This window comes from Aricia agestis, chromosome 8 (assembly GCF_905147365.1).
Source record: "Aricia agestis chromosome 8, ilAriAges1.1, whole genome shotgun sequence".
NCBI lineage: Eukaryota > Metazoa > Arthropoda > Insecta > Lepidoptera > Lycaenidae > Aricia > Aricia agestis.
This window is the reverse complement of record NC_056413.1, coordinates 5,065,320-5,085,357: the sequence shown is the minus strand read 5'-3', so window position 1 is coordinate 5,085,357 and position 20,038 is coordinate 5,065,320. Positions and strand designations below refer to the sequence as shown.

The window sequence follows — 20,038 nt, the reverse complement described above, 5'->3', positions numbered from 1 at the left end:
TTTGACGTAATTTGTTATTTTTATGTAGAGCGAGCGAGAATATTACAAGTTTAAAATATATAACCCGTAGATAATTTATAAATAAACCGTATTTTTTTCCGTGATGAAAAGTATCTTATGTCATTTCCCGGGACTCAAATTAACTGCATATTAAATTTCAACCAAATCTGTTCAGCGGTTTGGGCTTGAAGAAGTAACAGACAGACAGACAGGTACACTTTCGCTATTATAATATTAGTAAGAGTATTAGTATGGATTGTTCTTTACACAATCTTTAAAAAAACACTAGATAAGTAAACAACTTTGATTAAATCAATCCCTTCGTTTAGGAGCTACATAGCCGAGGCCACACACAAAATTTACTTATGCATGGGGATTGGGGACTGCTTTAATTTTTGTCACAATAAAACCAATTCATATCATTCAAACGAGGAAATGTGAAAAACGTTTTATTGAGGAAGTCATCTTAAGTCTAAGGCGGAACTGGTTGGCACTTGTGATGCTGGTGGTCTACATGAAGGTGATCTTGGTGCGCACCTGGTTCACCTGCCACACGTTCAGGTTCTCGTACTCCTCGATACACGCGTCCACCTGGAGAAGTAATTGTAGCCTAAGTACCATCGAGGAAATTGATTGCTAGGCAGTTGACAGACCTATGTCACGTGGTCGGCTTATGTCGATTCAATGTTAGCCGTGATCAGTCGGATGGGTTTGACTTAAGGGGGAGACTAACCCAAAATTTTCGATTTTATAATTCATTTTTATGCTTGAAAATAAGCCCTGATTTGTTTCATTTTCTAAAATTATATAGTACATTATATTTCCAAGAATTCAATCTGAGCAAAAACACGATATAAGATTGTTTATAAGTATGTGTTAATCTTCAAATGAGTTATTTTGGCCAGCAACTGCCTTCGTCTAGAAATTCGGGTCTGTAATTTTTTCTCGATCAAAACAATCCATTGTCTTTTCCTGGGATACAATTTTTAAACCTAGTGCACGTTGTAAAGAAGAAACGCTTTCGAATTGATAACTTTTGCATAATATATCTATGTCTGATACGTTACAAAAGGGGCTTGAAACTTTTGTAACGTAAAAAAAACACAAGCGTAACAAAAGACAAATTAAAAACTATCGTATGTAAACACTACAACCTTTAATCAATATATTTACCTGGTCGGGCTTGAACCCCTTGTCAACGCAGCGCTCGATGACGTCTGCCACCTTCACGGTCTTGCTGGAGCCGGCCAGCTCGCGGATCACAGCGAATATGCGGTCCGTCGCGCTGATGCCCCTGCACACAAAATTACGCATTATATTAAACATGATTAGATATGGACAATAATATAACCATAGATATTGTTACGTGGGAGAGCCATGCTTCGGCACGAATGGGCAGGATAGACTGGGAAATACCACGGGCCCACAGAAAACCGGCGTGAAACAGCGCTTGCGCTGTTTCGCCGAGTGAGTGAGTTTACCGGAGGCCCAATCCCCTACCATTTTCCCTTCCCTAGTATCCCCTTTTCCCTTTCCCTACCCTGCCCTACCCTATTCCCTCCGGCCGGCAACTCGCAGCATCAGAAGAGCTGCAAGTGAGCTCTCCTGATGATGCGTGTGTCCATGGCGGCGGAAGTTGCTTTTCATCAGGTGACCCGTTTGCATGTCATTGGCATCGCCCCATTATTTCATAAAAAAAATCCATCCAAATATCCATAATATGGTAACAATATTTAAAGATCTTAGCAATGAGGTTTTTAAGTGACATGCGACAGACGTTGGAACAAGAACAACATAGTTGTTTATACAGAACTTGTCCTAGTGAGTGGGCGGTTAGAAAGTGTCGGAAAATTCTTGATAACAGTTTTTTTAACCAAGAAGCGGCACTTGGTGTAAGGCTTCTCACAGACGAACTGCCGTCGACGCGTGCTGTCGGCGAGTACCGTTCGTCTGTAAGAAGCCCAAGCGGGGTTTTTGTTGGAATTGTAACAACCATGTCACTCTTAGCTACCCGCTTAGAAATCATAAATTGTATAAGATTTGACATCAAATCCTATACAAATTATGATTTCTAAGTCCACTCTCAAAATCATCGAATGACTGTGAGCCCTGTGCATTGATTCGCGATTCCGAATTATCGAAGAAATTGATTCCTAGGCAATTGACGGACCTACGTCATGTGTTCAGTTTATGTCAATTCAATGTTAGCCGTGATTGGTCGGATGGGTTTGACTTAACGCGACCAAATTACTTAGGTCGGCCATCTGCCTAGGAATCAACTTCTTTAATAGTACATATGAATGTGTACCTCTGCACGTTGTCGTCAACTGGCTGCAGCGACTGCTTCGACATCTCCACCAGCCGGATCGCCTCCGACACGTCCTCCTTCTCCACCACGTCAGATAACCTGACAATTAATAAATTAAAAACTCTTTATTCAAACTAACAAAACAGTTAACAAAGGCAACTAAAAAAATAAACAGTTTGAACTGGCGGTCTTATACTGTCTTACTACTTAATTAATAACTTACACAACAAATAAAGTTGTGTAAACTAATTTTATCACAATTAATAAAGTAAAAGAGTTCGATGGAGACCAATCGAAATTGGTCCTACTCAAATCATAAATTATTATTTTTCGGAACAAACGTCAACGTCATTAATCTCTTCTTCATGAAGAAGAGATTAAGTTTTATTTCTCACCTAAGTCTCGCGAGCGCCGTGGACAGTCGCAGTATGGCGAGCAGGTTCCGCGCCGACGTGAACGTCACGTCTCGGGCGTTACGCGCCTCACGACGCAGTTCCACGTACGATGCTGAAATATTACATATTAATTGTTATTTATTCTCTAATAGCGGTAATAAGTGACCATGTTTATAACCTCAAATTAGTAACACTTTACACACGATACATAAGTCCTTTTTTTTATTACACCAGGGGAATGCCTTAAGCATGCCCCGGGTCAGAGATGTGCCTCAGTAGAGCTCCCGGCGAGTATGCGGGACTGGCCGGCGAGAAGCGCCTAACCTACCCGTACACACGTATAAGGAAGGTATGTTGATATGAAAAGCGCGCAACGTGCGTTCTGACTATAACTGACTTCTGATGACGCGCGATTACAATGACATAAATTGTATTAGCGTAAACGCAGGCCGTACACGCTGTATACTGTACACTCACACACGATGTAGTCGGCGAGCGCGCGCGGCACGACGGGCTCCTTGCGCCTCGCGAGCGCCACGTAGCGCCGCACGAGCCGCATGGACAGCGCGCGCCCGCCCCCGGTCGCCGCCGGCTGCGCGCAGTGCTGATGCACGTACGCTATGTGCTTCGCTAGTTCGAGATCCTTCTCCCTTGAAATTGACAAATTCATTTAGGTTACAGAGTATTTATGTTTCCGCACACATATCAACTCGAAAAGGGATCGTTACCATATCGTCTTGTCGTCAACCGTGTCAACTCGGCTACCGGTAGGCGACAACGCACTTACGGCTCACCAACTTCTGAATCCGAACGTCATCGTGACAGGGGCAAAGGTGAAATGACGAGCCATAAGCGCGGGGACGTCGAGCCAAAGGGCGAAGAGGCTTAAATCAGGCTGATTCAAGCTTGTTCCGACTACGTTCATTTCCGATTAGTGTATGTTGCAGTAAGGAGTTTCATATTGTAGTTAGTTACATCATAATCTATACTTAATATTATAATTCTGCAGAGTTTGTTTGTTTGTTTGTTTGAATGCGCTAATCTCAGGAACTACTGGTCCGATTTGAAAAATTCTTTTACTGTTGGATAGCCCATTTATCGAGGAAGGCTATAAGCTATATTTTATCACGCTAAGACTAATGGGAGCGAAGAAATAGAGGAAAATGTGGAAAAAATGGGGGAAATTGTTTGAAAGGGCTTATTTGAACGCGCTAATCTCAGAAACTACTGGTTCGATTTGAAAAATTCTTTCAGTGTTAGATAGTCCATTTATCGAGAAAGCCTATAGGCTATATTTTATTACACTAAGACTAATAGGAGCGAAGAAGTAGAGGAAAATGTGGAAAAAACGAGGGAAATTATTTGAAAGGGCTTATATCGAACTACTGGAGCAATCTTTCTGTTATTTGGCACAGATAAGTAGACCACGTGAAGGATCATAGGCTATTTTTTGTGGACTAATTTGTCTGTGAAACATCAAATTTACGTGGGCGAAGCTGCACGGAACGTTATATTTCGCGTGGTCACGACATCACGCGTAAACGGCTGGACCCATTTGCTGAAATTTGGTATAAAGATACTTTGAGTCCCGAAAAAGAACATAAGGTACATTTTGTCCCGGAAAAATAGTTAAATAGTTTATTTAATAGTTTTATGTGCAGTTACTGCACAATATACTTTTATGATTTGCGCGTAAATTATTCAATATATTTTGCTGGAATTTGGTATGGAAATACTTTGAGTCTCGGGAAAGGACAAGGAATACTAATTTTGTCCCGGAAAATGTACGGTTCCCGCACAATAAACTTTTATGATTATCGCCTAAACTATTCAATCTATTTTGATGAAATTTGGCATGGAGATTGGAGATACTAATTTGAATCTGGGACAAGGAATGTTTTTTGTCCCGGAAAAATGTGCGGTTCCCACACAATATACTTTTCTGGTTGGCGCGTAAACGACTCAATCGATGTACGGGAACAACTATAAACTAAAGTCCACGCGGACGAAGTCGCGGGCAACAGCTAGTTATATCATAAAGGATAAAATAACAGTACCTGTTCGGTCTATCCTGTATGAGCCACAGCAGGTCGAATCGCGACAGCAACGCGGCAGGCAGCTGTATGTTCTGCTCGATGGTGCGGCGCGGGTTGTAGCGGCCGTACGCCGGGTTCGCCGCCGCCAGGATCGACACGCGCGCGTTCAGGCACGTCATTATACCCGCCTGTGTTAATGTTCCAATTAAATAAGAAAAAGTAGAAGATAGTAGGTAGTTATTTTATATAGATATAAATACACGTTTGCAAGTGTATCCGTACGCGTTTACAAGCGTATGCATTTGCGTTTTCGGACATTAACATACGCGAATACTTGCGTATATTATGTATGCGACTTTTTTTCATAATTAAAAAATTTACAAATGGCTGGATTTGGCTGGACCTACTTGTATCTTATTTGTACTTATAATTACATCAAAAATAATAATTATTGGTATAGGTAAGTGACTACGAGAGTATGTGCACGCTTTTGTACGTACGGATTCGCAAAGTTGCGTACTTACCTTTGCGATGCTAATAGTCTGCTGCTCCATGACCTCGTGTATGGCGGTGCGGTCGGCCTCCGCCATCTTGTCGAACTCGTCGATGCAGCACACGCCGCGGTCCGCTAGCACTAGCGCCCCGCCCTCTAACATCATCTCACCAGTGAACGGGTCCTAGACGCGACAAATTATTGTATTATTAACTGCAAGCTACATAAATAATTAACAGAAGTAAACAACTTTTAAATATTAACATTCCCTCAATGTACAGTCCTATCTATACACATTGATGGGAAATATTTTTGCCAAAATATCCCGCTAGGTGTCGCGATTACGATCCGCTTTGCTTATCCATGCATAATTTTTTTGACGTGTGACGTAACACCGATGCGGCAATACTAACATTTGATTAACTGTTTATAGATCATAGGATTTTATGATTCCAATGCGTGGTCTGTAATGGACATGTCATGATGAGAATTCGACAGAATCTAATTTCGACAAGTTTCAAATTTTTACTAGGATTCAGCATGTCGTTTCTTTTTTATTCTGGTGGATATAGTTTAGTAACCAAGACTCAGTCACCTTGAGCACGGCGGCGGTAAGACCGACGCCGGAGGAACCGCGGCCCGTGGTATACTGGCTGCGGGGCGCGAGCCTCGTGATGTAATTGAGCAGCTGGGACTTCGCCACACCGGGGTCGCCCATCAGGCACACGTTGATGTTACCACGGATCTTCATGCCGTTGGGACGTCTGGAAGAAAGAAAGTGTCATACACGGAGTATAATAAAATAATCGAGAAGTTTTGGTTATTGTTGTATTATGTAAAGTGTGTCTAAAATTGGCTTAAAATTGGTAGCAAATAGTATCATAAAATAATATTTGTTCTATTAAGGTATGTGTACTGTGTAGGGCCAAGTGTGTCAGATACAATGACTAAAATTGGCTAAAAATTGGTAGCTAATATTTTTAAACTACCTATTTGACCGAGCTTTGCTCGGTATTCGATGAAACACGAAGTAAATGACATTTTTTAAAATGATTCCTAGCTAGATCGATTTATCGCCCCCGAAACCCCCTATATACTAAATTTCATGAAAATTGTTGGAGCCGATTCCGAGATTCCAATTATATATATACAAGAATTGCTCGTTTAAAGATATAAGATAAGATTATGTTCTACTAGATGATGCCCGCAACACCGTTGCGGCAAAATTTGTTTATCGTGCGGGAATTGTACTTTTTTTGAAATTAGGGGGCAAACGAGCAAACGGGTCACCTGATGGTAAGCAACTTCCGTCGCCCATGGACACTCGCAGCATCAGAAGAGCTGCAGGTGCGTTGCCGGCCTTTTAAGAGGGAATAGGGTAATAGGGGAGGTTAGGGATGAGAAGGAATTAGGGTAGGGAAGGGAATAAAGTAGGGGATTGGGCCTCCGATAAACTCACTCACTCGGCGAAACACAGCGCTAGCGCTGTTTCACGCCGGTTTTCTGTGAGAACGTGGTATTTCTCCGGTCGAGCCGGCCCATTCGTGCCGAAGCATGGCTCTCCCACGTACATTTTTGCGGGATAAAAAGTATCCTTTATCCTTTTCCGGGACTCAAAGTATCTCCTATAATTGATTGAGGGATTGTATTGAGGAATAAACTTACTTGTCAACTCCACCAACAAGGAGCAACAGCAGGGCTTTCTTAACATCTTCATGTCCGTATATCTCTGGGGCCAGACTCCGTGCCATCCTGGAGTACAGGTCCTCATCAGCCAGTTCCGATAGTTCCTCCTCCGTGAGGGCTTCAGACATCTCGTTCTCGTCACTTTGATTGATGCAAGTTACGCCCTAAAAGATTACATTTTCAGATTATAAACAGATGAAACTCTATTGTTAATATAAGGTCTTTAGCAAATATTTTGTAGTGGGTGACCATGAGGTTAGTTTTCTGTTCAGAAGTTTTTTTTTTTTTTTTATGAAATAAGGGGGCAATCGAGTTAACGAGTCACCTGATGGAAAGCAACTTCCATCGCCCATGGACACTCGCAGCATCAGAAGAGCTGCAAGTGCGTTGCCGACCTTTTAAGAGGGAATAGGGTAATAGGGGAGGGTAGGGAAGGGAAGGGAAGGGAATAGTTGAGGGTAGGGAAGAGAATAGTTGAGGGTCCAGAGAAGGGAATAGTTGAGGGTAGGGAAGGGAATAGGTTAGGGGTTATGGGATTGGGCCTCCGGTAAACTCACTCACTCGGCGAAACACAGCGCAAGCGCTGTTTCACGCCGGTTTTCTGTGAGAACGTGGTATTTATCCGGTCGAGCCGGCCCATTCGTGCCGAAGCATGGCTCTCCCACGTATAGCTATTTGGCAGTGTTATCTGCTAACCTCAGTTCAGTCTGCAGTCAATGTGATTGGTTGGGTTAGTCATTGACCTAAGTAAAGCCTTTTGCCATGTTAGGTTAGCTACCAAGTACCAACTAAACCTAAAAGGAACCTCTCGTCACAATGAGGCTGGTTAATCCAACAGCAAATGGTAGTACTTACATGAGCTTCAAGGTATGTATCAGACAGGAGTCCCTGCACGATCTGCTTGAAGCCAGCGTTGAGGAGTGGTAGGAATATTCCGGTGATTGCGACGTGGTCTCCGGGCTGCGCGCGCCGTGTTGTCTCCCCGCGACAGTACACAGACAGCTGGCGAGGAATATGACCCACTGGCACTTGGTCTGACTGTAAAAAAATATATTAAAAACTCGATAATATAGTGCCTTCAAGACATACAACATTAAAAGGCATGGTATTAGGTACAGGTCTTTTGATTTTGTCCAAGCCATCAGAAATGTTGCTATTGTTGTTCAAAATGCTGCAAAATGCCTTATCACTTATATATTGTATAGGAAACATATTCCCTTCTGAAGACTTATATGAACCAGGTTTGTTGCGGATCCCGATTTTTTCACATCCGCGGATGTGAATGCGGATGCGATTTTTGATGGACTCACATCCGCGGATGCGGATGCGGATGTTTCGGATCCTATATAAATATATACTATACTAGCGGGCCCGACGGACGACATCACGTCATAATCATAACTCTTCTTCTTCTTCTTTACAAATGGCCATATCTATGAAGTTTAAATTGTCAAATTCGTAATGACATAATTAGTGTTCCGTACCCAAAGGGTAAAAACGGGACCCTATTATAAGACTTCGTTGTCTGTCCGTCTGTCTGTCTGTCTCCAGGCTGTAACTCAAAAATGGCTATATCTAGACTTCTGAAATTCTCACAAATTATGTATATCTGTTGCCGCTATAACAACAAAATACTAAACTCTTACATCGCGCTAACGCTTGCCCAACATCTTTCTATAAGACGTGGTATCAAGTGTCAATTTTTTTAGATTGTAATTTCTTTTTTACGTTATTTAATAAGTCAGTACTTTATATTATATACAGTGACGTAACCTTAAACCTATCAATGATAAATAGTTTATGGGTAAAGTTGTGTAATTGGGGGGCTAAATAAGCTTTAAAATTTGGCATAATATATAAAGTTTAATTTTAAAAAATGAAATATTATGTGCACACTGTAAGAGACGCACGGCGCCATCTAGTATGAATTTTTGGAACTAACTCAATTTGAACAAATTTTCGTATTTTCACCCCCTTACAACCCTTTTTTCTAGTAAAAAAGTAGCCTATGTCCTTTCTCAAGCTTTAGACTATCTGTATACAAAATTTCATTACAATCGGTTCGGTAGTTTTGGCGTGAAAGCGAGACAGACAGACAGACAGAGATACTTTCGCATTTATAATATTAGTATAGATAATGCTCCTATTTTTAACTTCGAGTATTAATAAAAAAGTTCGAGTATTAATAAAAAAGTAACACATATAAATAAAAATTATATACATACTTTTTCATTGTATTAATTCTTCATTTATCTTCACTACTTAATATTTAAAACAAAGTCGCTTTTTTCCCTTATGTCCCTTTGTTCCCTTTAATCTTTAAAACTATGCAACGGATTTTGATGCGGTTTTCTAGTGATTAAAGAGGAAAGTTTATAAGTAAGTATAATAACATTAATTAAATAGTGGAGAAATACTGTTGATTTTGGGGTTTCTAATGTGATAATTACATTTTTTCCGCTTACATTGGAAACGCAGGCTGAACCTAATATTTTCGAAGCGATTTTAACTAGTACGGCAGTAATCCTTGTTCAATAAAATACTTTAAATACATTATTGATTTAATATAGATCTATAACTACTGAATCGATTTTAATCATGTTTTGTGAGTTATATAGGTTATAATATATTTTATACCCGTACAAATCCGGGGCAAATAATTATAAAAATCTTCTGTATGTGTGTTTGTAATTGAACTCTTCCTATACAGCTGGACCGATTCTGATGAATTTTTTTGTGTTTTATTGAACCCGTTGATCGTGGAAAAACGAGACACAATAGAATTTCTATTGTGTCTCGGTCACCGGTGACCGTACTTGATGCGTAGGCTTGATGAATAGGTTCGAAAGTGTTTTAGATTCATAATATGGTTTAAAAAAATCGTGGCTACTTAGGAAAATTAAGAATTCCTTATTTTAGAAATTGTAGAAATTATAGAACAATCGGCCAAGTGCTAGTCGGACTCGCGCACGAAGGGTTCCGTACCGATATATAGTAAAAGTAGACAAATTGTGTTTTTTGTATGGAAGCCTCCCTTAAATATTTACCTACTTTATTTTAATTTTATTATTTATTATTAAAGTACAAATATAATTAAGAATTTTGTGATTCAACTGGCTAGCTATTACCATTATTGATTACTAGCTAAAAAGGCCAAAAAATCACGTTTCCTGTATGGGAGCCCCCCTTAAATATTAATTTTATTTTATTTGTAGTATTTGTTGTTATAGCGGCAACAGATATACATAATTTGTGAAAATTTCAGAAGTCTAGATATAGCCATTCTTGAGTTACAGCCTGGAAACAGACAGACAGACGGACAGACAACAAAGTCTTAGTAATAGGGTCCCGTTTTTACCCTTTGGGTACGGAACACTAATTATGTAATTACGAATTTGACAATTAAAACTTCATATATATGAGTTATGATTATGACGTGATGTCGTCCGTCGGGCCCGCTAGTATAGTATATATTTATATAGGATCCGAAACATCCGCATCCGCGGATGTGAGTCCATCAAAATCCGCATCTGCATTCACATCCGCGGATGTGAAAAAAATCGGGATCCGCAACAACCCTGCTCCGCATTTGCGGATGCGGATGCGAATATTCGCAACATCCCTGCTATGAACTACAGGAATATGTAGTATGTTAGAGAGCAATTTTGCTTCCCACTTTTTCCAGCAAAGGAAACATAATTTTCAAGAGACATACATGCTCCTGTATTTTGAGTTCTTGGAATTTTTGGAACCTAGATCCTCTAGTCTGCAGATACAGCTGTCCCGCTGTCTTATTGATCCGACATTCATTGGCAGTGCAGGCGGGAGGTGGTGTGAACTGTAGAGACTTGACGGGCTGGTAGGTCTCGGCTCCACAGGCACTGCAGGAGTATGTGGCTACTACGAGTAGGGGCTTTACATCTGTACACCGGGTGACTATACCTGAAATAAATATGATTGAAGCCTTAGCTTAAAAGAAAAGATCTATTTTTTTTAAGCCACCTCTATGCAGCCAAAAGAAATGCAAAAAAACTTGTTTACAATGTGTGCAACCTCTATAGCAGCTAAAGGTGCGTCCACATTTGTATCATTGCGCAATCAGATCTCGGTCGCGATCATTGCGCCGTATCAAGTATGTGTATCATAGTGTGGACGCCTATTAGATCATTCTGGCGATCATGCGCGTATTTGATACGACACATATCAGATACGCGGTTAATAGTGATCGGGGTGTATCATGATACGCGTATCATTTTGACATGCTTCGATGATACGCGACGGAGATCTGATCGCGCAAATGAAACAAATGTGGATGAAGCCTTACATAGCAGTAACTATATTAGTCTGAATTACCTCTAACAGTGACTAGTTTGCCAATGTGTTCAGCCTTCACTTCTCTGATGGGCACACATTTTGAGGTAGATAAATCCTTGAAGTATACTTCACTGAAAAAGAAATACATACATAACTTTAGCTGTTCACAAAAAAAATCTTATAATCTTTAGAAATTATAAAAAATGTTAGTGTAATAAAGTTATTATAATAGGACAAGCTAATAACAAGAAAAATTTTGTATACAGAAATCTAGTAAAATATATTACTATCGTCTGATCAACTCTGGTGGATATCTATTTCTGGGATCCCGCATTTCTCCGGGAATTCTGTGGTTCCTGGCCTCCAACATTATTCTGTGCTCAATGTACACATCCAGAGAATCTTTGGCAACCACCTGAAAGAAGGAAGAAAATTTGAGATGTCCCTAGGTCCTGTATGTGATTATTATGCAAGAGGCAAACTTGTCTTTTGATTTGGTCTAAATACCATTTTATATTAATATTCTTCTGCAAATTAAAAATGTTGTCTTAATGTTTTAGTAATAGATAAACCTTACCTCTCTATGTTTGTACTCGGGTAACATTTCATAGACAATGTCAGACACCATGGAGGTGTAGCGTCTCGTGTTGTTCATCACAGCTTCTGCTAACTCTTCATTTGCATTGTGCAGATCATCAAGTTCCACAATAAACTCCAGCTGTGAACAATTTTATGGGTTAATATTGTAAATTTTAGAGGAGTTGAAGTCCAAGGTTTTTATAAACTTGGCTGGATATATATCCTTGTGCCTGATGTAAGAGAACATGAAAATTAAAAAAATTATACCTTCTCTCTGTGTGCAACCTGGGTAAGTTGTTCTGCATACTTGAAAAGCTTGTGACCTTCGTCGTCAGTTTGGCAAAAATCCACGAAAAAGTTCTTGAAGGCCTCTAAAAGACGGAAAAGTTGTTTGTTGATCATTCATCATACATTACAACAAAGTAAGAATCAACAGTCAACAGGCCAAAGTACCTACCTTTATCAGCAGCATAATCACGCATCGCCATATTCACTTATATATTTGTATTGATCATGTAATAAGTAAAAACAATGTACAATTAAACATTAATTCACAATAAATAGATTGGAAATAAAAGTTGAGTTTCAAAACACAGGTGTCCGCACGTTATTTTTGTTTGACTTTGACATAAAAATTGGCGCGCTTTTGTTATTTTTTTTTTTTTCACGTCTATTTTAATTTTTTTCGTAGACACATTGAACACGGACAACAAATTTTTTTATGTTCTGTGTTTGTATTTAATTTGTACTTTGTAGTACCTATTTATATTGTATTATTTGTAAAGTATTCTATATGTGTTGTAACTTCGTAAGTTATTATATCGTATATTGATTTCGGCTTCTTCAAGCTATGATTGACGACAAATAATATTTTTTTAGCAGTCAATGCACCATAGCCAAAGCTTTTATTTTTTTCCCTCAAAAAAAGTTTTATATTCGCGCCAAAATTTTAATTGTCAAAAGTCAAAAATTAATGAAATTGAAAACATTGCAAAACAAAGCATAAAAATCACGATTTTTGCAAAATAATTGATGAATCTGCACTCAAAATTTTTGTATAATTATTAAATGTTGTTTTAGTGTTTAAATCATGGCCGATTCTATAGGTGATGACAAAAAGAAATATTGTGTAAACTTTGTTTCAAATTAGTTGGAATTGTGTGAATCTAATCGTGTGGTACTTTTGCAGCTAATCACAGGGCCAAACGGCAGAAAACGGACAAGCATGGACGTATGTCAGCTTTCGAGAAGTTAAAACAGCTAAAAGGCAAGGGATCTAAACACAAATACGACGTGGATGAGCTTGAGAATGTGTACGACACGGTCGACGAGAGCGAGTATACCGAGCGGGTATTGCAGCGGCAGGAGGATGACTGGATAGAAGACGGTGAGCTACACTTCATGCCTATAAAATATAAATATAGTCATAACCTCAGTGTCATATTGTCATCTCTAAATTAACCTGTGGGGCGATAGTGCTCTGGCCAAGAAGACTTAGGTCATAGATGCGGATGTTACCTTTCCTTGGAATTTTATAAGATGAGATAATTTTATTTAATCTAGTAATATTATTTAATAAACCCAGTATTAGTTATTCATAGTTTGTTGTATGTAGAAATGGAATGACCTTGTTCTTGCTAGTAACACCTTATCGTGGGTATCGCAGGACACAATAGATCGGCAGCCGGCGGCTGCTTGGGGATTGATGGGTTAAATGAATTTGGTTCAATGAAATATTTTTGTTATTGAGATTAATTGGATTTTATATTTGTAAACATTTGTCACCAGCAATATACCTATTTAAACTTGATCACCTTTTCAGATGGCACTGGCTATGTTGAGGATGGGAGAGAAATATTTGATGATGATGAAATTGATGATTCTTATGTTGCCTCTGACAATAAGGAATCAGGGAGAGGGCAGAAAAGAAAAGCAAAAGTGGCACCACCTTCTAAGGGCAACATTAGAAATTTTCTTGGAGCAAAGTCTTCTAAAAAAAAAGATGTAGGTCATATTTTGACTTACTTCAATATTGTTTATTTTTAAAGTTTTTAACAACTTGCAAATGCAAGCCACAGGAAACTAAAACATACTTAGTTTTAGGTGTTATCTAGTTGTTAAACTTTCTTATCCAAACATTTACAGGATACCAAAATCTCTGATGATAATATCTTATCGGATATCATGGGTGACTTGGATGGTAATGCTGACAAACCTGTGGTTAAGCCTAAGCCAGTTGCACAAACCAAAACCAACATAGCTGACCAGAGGAAAAGGGATGCTCAGAATTACTTCAAGACTTTATCTTCCTCTGTTAAAAAACCAACGCCTGTAATCCAGCTAGATGAACCCAAAGTTATTACTAAGCAGGAGCCAGTAAGTATTACTTTTATCAATAAAACTGTCTTTTTTTCAATAAAATTTGAAAATATAAAGGTTGAGATCAAAATATTATGTTTATTTAGGAACCAGTTCAAGCAGAATCTGTCCAGAGCAAACCTAAAAAGCCAGAGTGGAAAATAGACAAGGAGATAAAGAAAGAAGTTGAGGATACCCCCACACAGAATATTGAGGAATTTGAGAGCCAGGACATTGATTTCAATGACGACTTCAGTAATGATGCAACTGAGGTCAAAGTTGAGGAGAAAGTCAAAGAGGAAACGCCATCCATATCTAACACTATCTCAGACGTAGCTGATGAGTTTCTTAAGGAGGACTTTGACATATTCCCATCTAAAAAGGCCAAAGTTGAACTTAATCCGCTGAACAGCAACTGGTCTGGAGAAAACAATCAAGTGACCACTGCAATTCAAACTGACGGCCAAATCCCACTGCAGACCAACAAAAATGGTGACAAAGTGTTGAAATTCTACTGGTTAGATGCATGGGAGGACAGATTTGTGAAACCTGGGGTGGTGTATTTGTTTGGCAAAGTGTTTGTCAAGCCAAACAACAAAAGAGAAGGCTGTGCCTCCTGTTGTTTGGTTGTAAAAAATATTAACCGACAGCTGTTCTTATTACCTAGGGAATATGTAAGTCTTTATTTACTTGCATATCAGCAGAGATTTTCATAATTGTTGCATTCAAAGTTTTTGCACATTCAATACTTACAATGCTTAATCACATGTCATTTACTTAAAAACCCGCTTGGTGTGTTTTCAAATCCCAAGTAAAACGGGAACTTTGCTATGCCTGTAATAATTTATTTTAAAATATAGTGTCATAGATGGGCTTATTATATATTTTCTTGTGTAACAGAAACTGGACCCAATCACGATGGAGCCGACAGATGAGGAGGTAACGATGATGGATGTATATCAGGAGTTCAACTCTGTGGTCGCCAGCGAGCTCGGGTTGAAGGAGTTCAAGTCAAGAAAGGTCACAAAAAATTACTGTTTCAACCTCCCTGACATACCAGCTAAATGCGACTATTTGGAAGTCAAATATTCGGTATGCTAATTTTTTTTTGATAATAATACATATATAAATAAACTGTATTATCCAATGGTAGCCATAAATTCACCTGCAATAAAACAGTAACATCTCATAGTTTACTCCATATCTGAACAAAACCAAAATTGCTTCATGTTTGCACCTAGCAAAGCATATTTAAAACAAATACATCTTTTTAATCTTTGTAAATAAAAATAATTGTTGCTTTCTTGATCAAATATTACTAAGGCTGTTTGAACACACGCCGCGGTGCCGATCCATTACTCCTCCTTGTGTTTCTATTTGCCCTCACACGGCGCCGCCGATTCTTTACCGCGGCGGCGAAAAACGCTGCCGCTGCGGCGCCGTGTGCAAACACGGTAACACAATAAAAATCAAGATGATAACTTACTCAAATACTTATTTCAGGCCTCATTCCCACCACCACCAACAGGGAAGAAGTATCTAACATTCTCCCATATATTTGGTTCGAACACGTCATCCTTAGAGACATTCTTACTGGAGAGGAAAATCAAAGGACCCTGCTGGTTGGAAGTGAAAGATCCTGAGAATGTCCAAGCCAAAGTGTCGTGGTGTAAGATGGAGGCGGTCTGTGACAAGATGGAACACATTGAAGTGATACGAGATGGACCAGACTTGGAACCACCACCAATAACAGTTGCTACTGTATGTCCTATCATTATATTAATTCTTGTTTTTTATAGGTTTTTCCTATAAGTGTTTCCTATAATGTTGATGCTAAAATGCGAAACAAAGCCAATACAAAACATGCTTCAAATTTTGTTTCAAACACAAAAAAACATGTCTATCATAATATATTGTTAAAGCATAATATTATGTGTTTTTTAGATAAACATGAGGACATTTACAGATGAGAAATCAAACAAAACTAAAATATTGATGCTAAGTTGTCTTGCGCACAATTCATTCCCGATACATAAGCCTCCACCGAACCCACCTTTCAACCAGCATTTTTGTGGTAAGTTCATATCAAACCAGTTTACCAATATGCTGAAAAATTGTATTTAATTAACAACTGTTTAACATTTTTTCAGTAATGACAAAATGTATCGACCTTTGGCCACTCGATTTGAAACAACACTTACCAAATTACAAAGCAACCAAGCTAACAAAATGCGACACGGAAAGAGAACTTCTTAATTACTTCATGGTCCAGTTCTGGAAGTTGGATCCGGATTTGGTAGTAGGCCATGACTTGCAAGGCTTTCAACAGGATCTGCTCATAGGAAATATCTTGGACCTCCACATACCCAATTGGTCTCGGTTAGGAAGGCTAAAAAGGTCGGTTGCGCCGCAAAGAAAGTTCGCCGCCAAGGATGCATTTCTAGGAAGATTAGTCTGTGATATTAAACTCTCCACCATGGAACTGATAAGAGCGCGAAGCTTCGATCTGGACACTCTCTGCGTAAATGTTCTCAAGATGAAAGAGGGCGAAAGAGTGGAAGTAGCACTAGAAGATTTACCTCGGTACTACGAGAGTTCGAACGACCTCCTTCAACTAGTCAACTTGAGCATGCAGGACGCATCATACATCATCAAAATGATGTGCGAGCTGAATGTTATTCCTCTAGCTCTGCAAATTACACAAATTGCAGGAAATGTCATGTCTCGCACGTTGATGGGCGGAAGATCGGAGAGAAATGAGTTCCTTCTGCTGCACGCCTTCACTGAGAAGGCCTACATAGTGCCGGATAAAGTGTACGGCAAAAAAGTAGCAGACGAGTCGAACGACGACCCCGAGGAAGCGGGAGCCGCCGTCAGTAAAACACAAGCGAAGAAGAAAGCCGCCTACTCCGGTGGTCTCGTCCTCGACCCCAAGAAGGGCTTCTACGACAAACTGATCCTCCTCATGGATTTCAACTCCCTGTACCCAAGTATCATCCAAGAGTATAACATATGTTTCACCACGATCAAAAGGAAAAACGGCGCCTTCTCCGACGACGATATCAACAATTTGGTCCTGCCTGAGTCGAAAGCTGAATTTGGCGTTCTGCCGACGCAGATTCGTAAGCTAGTAGAGAGTAGACGCGAAGTTAAGAAGCTAATGAAGTCTCCGGATTTGGCTCCTGAACAGTACATGCAGTACAACATCCGACAGATGGCGCTGAAGCTCACCGCAAACTCCATGTATGGGTGTTTGGGATTCACGCACTCGAGATTCTACGCCAAACCCCTCGCCGCCCTTGTCACTATGAAAGGTCGGGAGATTCTCATGGACACGAAGGAGATAGTGCAGAAACTGAACTACGACGTGGTGTACGGCGACACCGACAGTCTCATGATTAACACCAACTGCCTCGACTACGACTACGTTTTCAAAATCGGCAACGACCTCAAGCGGGAAATCAACAAGAAGTACAAGCAGATCGAACTAGATATCGACGGGGTGTTCAAGTATTTGCTGCTGTTGAAGAAAAAGAAGTACGCAGCGGTGGTGGTGAGCAAAAATAAAAATGGAGAGTTTGTATATATTCAGGAGCACAAGGGCCTCGACATCGTGCGTCGAGATTGGTCGCAGCTGGCCGCCGAGGCCGGGAAGTTTATTCTGAGTCAGATCTTATCGGAACAGAGCGCGGACGAACGAGTTGAGAGCATCCAGAATCATCTGAACAAACTAAAAGATGATTTGGTAAACAACAAAATCCCGCTGTCCCTTTTGACGATTACAAAACAGCTCACCAAGAACCCCAACGAGTACGCCGACAAGCACACGCAGCCGCACGTGCAGGTCGCTCTTCGGCTCAACAGCAAAAACAGCAGGCGCTTCAAGAAGGGCGACATAGTACCGTATATCATATGCGAGGACGGCACCGCGAACACGGCGATGCAGAGAGCGTACCACATAGAGGAGCTGAAGAGCTCCGAGAGCATAAAAGTCGACTACAAGTACTATCTGGCGCACCAGCTGCACCCCGTTATATCCAGGATCTGCGAGCCCATCGACGGCATGGATCCCGCGCGCGTAGCAGACTGCCTCGGCCTCGACCCCTCCGGCTACCGACAGACAATCAAGCGGGAGGCGGCGACCGACACGTACGAGGTCGAAAACGAGCAGGAGAAGTACAGGTACTGCAAGGAGTTCATGTTCGTCTGCATAAGCGAGGGCTGCAAAACGGAGAATAGAATACGAGAAACGTTCACGCTTCACGGCAAAGAGAACGTGACGTTTCTGGAGAAATGCCAGAACGATAAATGTAGTATAAAGCCGATGGACTATCTGCCGTCGGTCCAGAATCAGTTGAGTTTGCAGATTAGGGGCTACCACGGGCAGTACTACGCGGGCTGGCTGTCGTGCGAGGACCCGGCGTGCGCGTATCGGACGACTAAGATGCCGCAGATGTTCGCGGGCGGATACCCCGTATGCCGCCAGTGCGAGAAGGGAGTCATGTTCAGAGATTACACGGAAAAGGATCTGTACCTGCAAATCAATTTCTTCCTATTCTTATTTGATCTCAGCAAAAATACTACAAGTGAGTGAACTTTTAGTAACTTTATTTCTAAGAAACTAGATGTTTTTAATATTATGTTATTTAATTTTTATAACCACATTGTTATAACTGTGCTTATATACTGTACCTACATGTTATATTGTGGATCATCATTCTGATAAAATATACGTTTTCAGAGACCAAAGTGCAACCGCAAGTGTCAGCGGCGTTTCAAACACTAAAGGAAATGGTGGAGGACAGTTTGACCCACTCTGCTTACTCAATAATAAATCTATCGAAGCTATTCCGGTTCTTCGCTTTAGACAAGACTGGCAGCAACACGAAGGAGTCTCTGGAAGTAGACATACTCCCCGAAACCGAACACATAGATGCCTTGATGGAGATGGGAACATATTGAACAAAATATATTTATGTATTTTACTAATGTCGTGTTTTTATTGTTTTAAATATTTTGTAGTAAATTTACTATTTTTTTTGTATGTTCAACGATTACTCCGCCGTTTGTGAACCGATTTTCAAATTTTTTGTTTTGTAATAATATTAGGTTTCACTCCAATTTGGTACCATGTTCACGAAAGTGGTGATCTGATGATCCATGAGTAATCGAAAGAACTCCTCAAAATTTATATGGAAACCTATGGTGATTTTGGTTTTATGAGAAGCATCCTAAGCATATGCTACCGCAACGCAAGATTTTGCACCAAGGTATACTATGGTTCCGAAGATGCTAAGAGAACTCCGGATTCCTTATAGATACAAGTTTGGGGGTTTAGGCGCTGTTTTAAGAACTGAAAGCATATGCTACTATGCAAATTACATTCATCATCATCATCATTACCACGTCAGGGTCACCAATGTCACAACTCACATGGTTGTATATGGATACAATATGCCAGTTCCAAAAGTTTCAAATATTCTGTCAGAGAACTAAAGATTCAGCTATCTGGTACCGACTTAAAAATAATGAAGATTGAGTACAGAAACAGTTAAGGTTTAGCCAAATTCGGAAAAAGGCACTATTAGATAGGAAAAATTATTTAATACTTTTTAGTTCATATTATAAGGATGTAATTATTGTTTTTACCTTGGAAGTCAGTTTTAATTCTTTGTTAAAAATAATAATTTGAATTATTATCGTTTGATTCACAAGGAGAGAGATGGGGCGATTTTTTTGCAAGCAAGTTTATTAATTTACTTAAACAGGTTTTTCCAAAAAATACTTTTACATCCATATAATATTCTATAAAGAACACTGTATTGTGTAATACGTATGTATTAGAAAAAAGTCAGGAAATAAAAATAAA

The 20,038-nt window shown here is 39.9% G+C and overlaps 2 protein-coding genes across 3 annotated transcripts; one reads left to right on the top strand and one right to left on the bottom strand.

Moving 5' to 3' along the window:
* Positions 1-417: 417 nt before the first annotated feature.
* LOC121729649 (DNA replication licensing factor Mcm7) lies at positions 418-12,421 on the bottom strand. Its single transcript, XM_042118223.1, has 16 exons — positions 12,269-12,421; positions 12,079-12,182; positions 11,810-11,950; positions 11,520-11,647; positions 11,272-11,363; positions 10,634-10,860; positions 7,774-7,956; positions 6,898-7,082; positions 5,828-5,996; positions 5,264-5,416; positions 4,761-4,927; positions 3,181-3,353; positions 2,704-2,815; positions 2,309-2,407; positions 1,174-1,294; positions 418-591 (listed from the first exon to the last, which is right to left on the bottom strand). Exons 1-16 carry the CDS (start codon positions 12,297-12,299, stop codon positions 511-513), a joined length of 2,166 nt encoding a protein of 721 aa, XP_041974157.1. The 5' UTR covers positions 12,300-12,421; the 3' UTR covers positions 418-510.
* A 375-nt stretch (positions 12,422-12,796) lies between these two features.
* On the top strand, positions 12,797-19,156 carry LOC121729993 (DNA polymerase alpha catalytic subunit). Of its 2 annotated transcripts, none has more exons than XM_042118783.1 (10): positions 12,797-12,917; positions 13,001-13,198; positions 13,634-13,815; positions 13,957-14,187; positions 14,277-14,843; positions 15,133-15,261; positions 15,673-15,930; positions 16,114-16,243; positions 16,320-18,755; positions 18,911-19,156. In XM_042118783.1, the coding sequence occupies exons 1-10, from the start codon at positions 12,902-12,904 to the stop codon at positions 19,129-19,131; spliced, it is 4,368 nt and encodes a 1,455-aa protein (XP_041974717.1). In that variant the 5' UTR covers positions 12,797-12,901; the 3' UTR covers positions 19,132-19,156. The 2 variants fall into 2 exon arrangements, with proteins under 2 accessions (XP_041974717.1, XP_041974716.1); XM_042118782.1 differs by having other exon boundaries at positions 15,070-15,261.
* Positions 19,157-20,038: the final 882 nt, after the last annotated feature.

Excerpts from the sequence above, each read along its gene's own strand:
- LOC121729993 (XM_042118782.1), top strand. Across the intron at positions 13,199-13,633 it reads GGATGACTGGATAGAAGACG|ATGGCACTGGCTATGTTGAG; the intron begins GTGAGCTACACT and ends TCACCTTTTCAG. Across the intron at positions 18,756-18,910 it reads TCTCAGCAAAAATACTACAA|AGACCAAAGTGCAACCGCAA; the intron begins GTGAGTGAACTT and ends ATACGTTTTCAG.
- LOC121729649 (XM_042118223.1), bottom strand. The coding sequence starts at position 12,299 with ATGGCGATGCGTGATTATGCTGCTGATAAAG. Across the intron at positions 11,364-11,519 it reads CCAGAGTTGATCAGACGATA|TGAAGTATACTTCAAGGATT; the intron begins GTAATATATTTT and ends TTTCTTTTTCAG. Across the intron at positions 10,861-11,271 it reads CAAACTAGTCACTGTTAGAG|GTATAGTCACCCGGTGTACA; the intron begins GTAATTCAGACT and ends TATTTATTTCAG.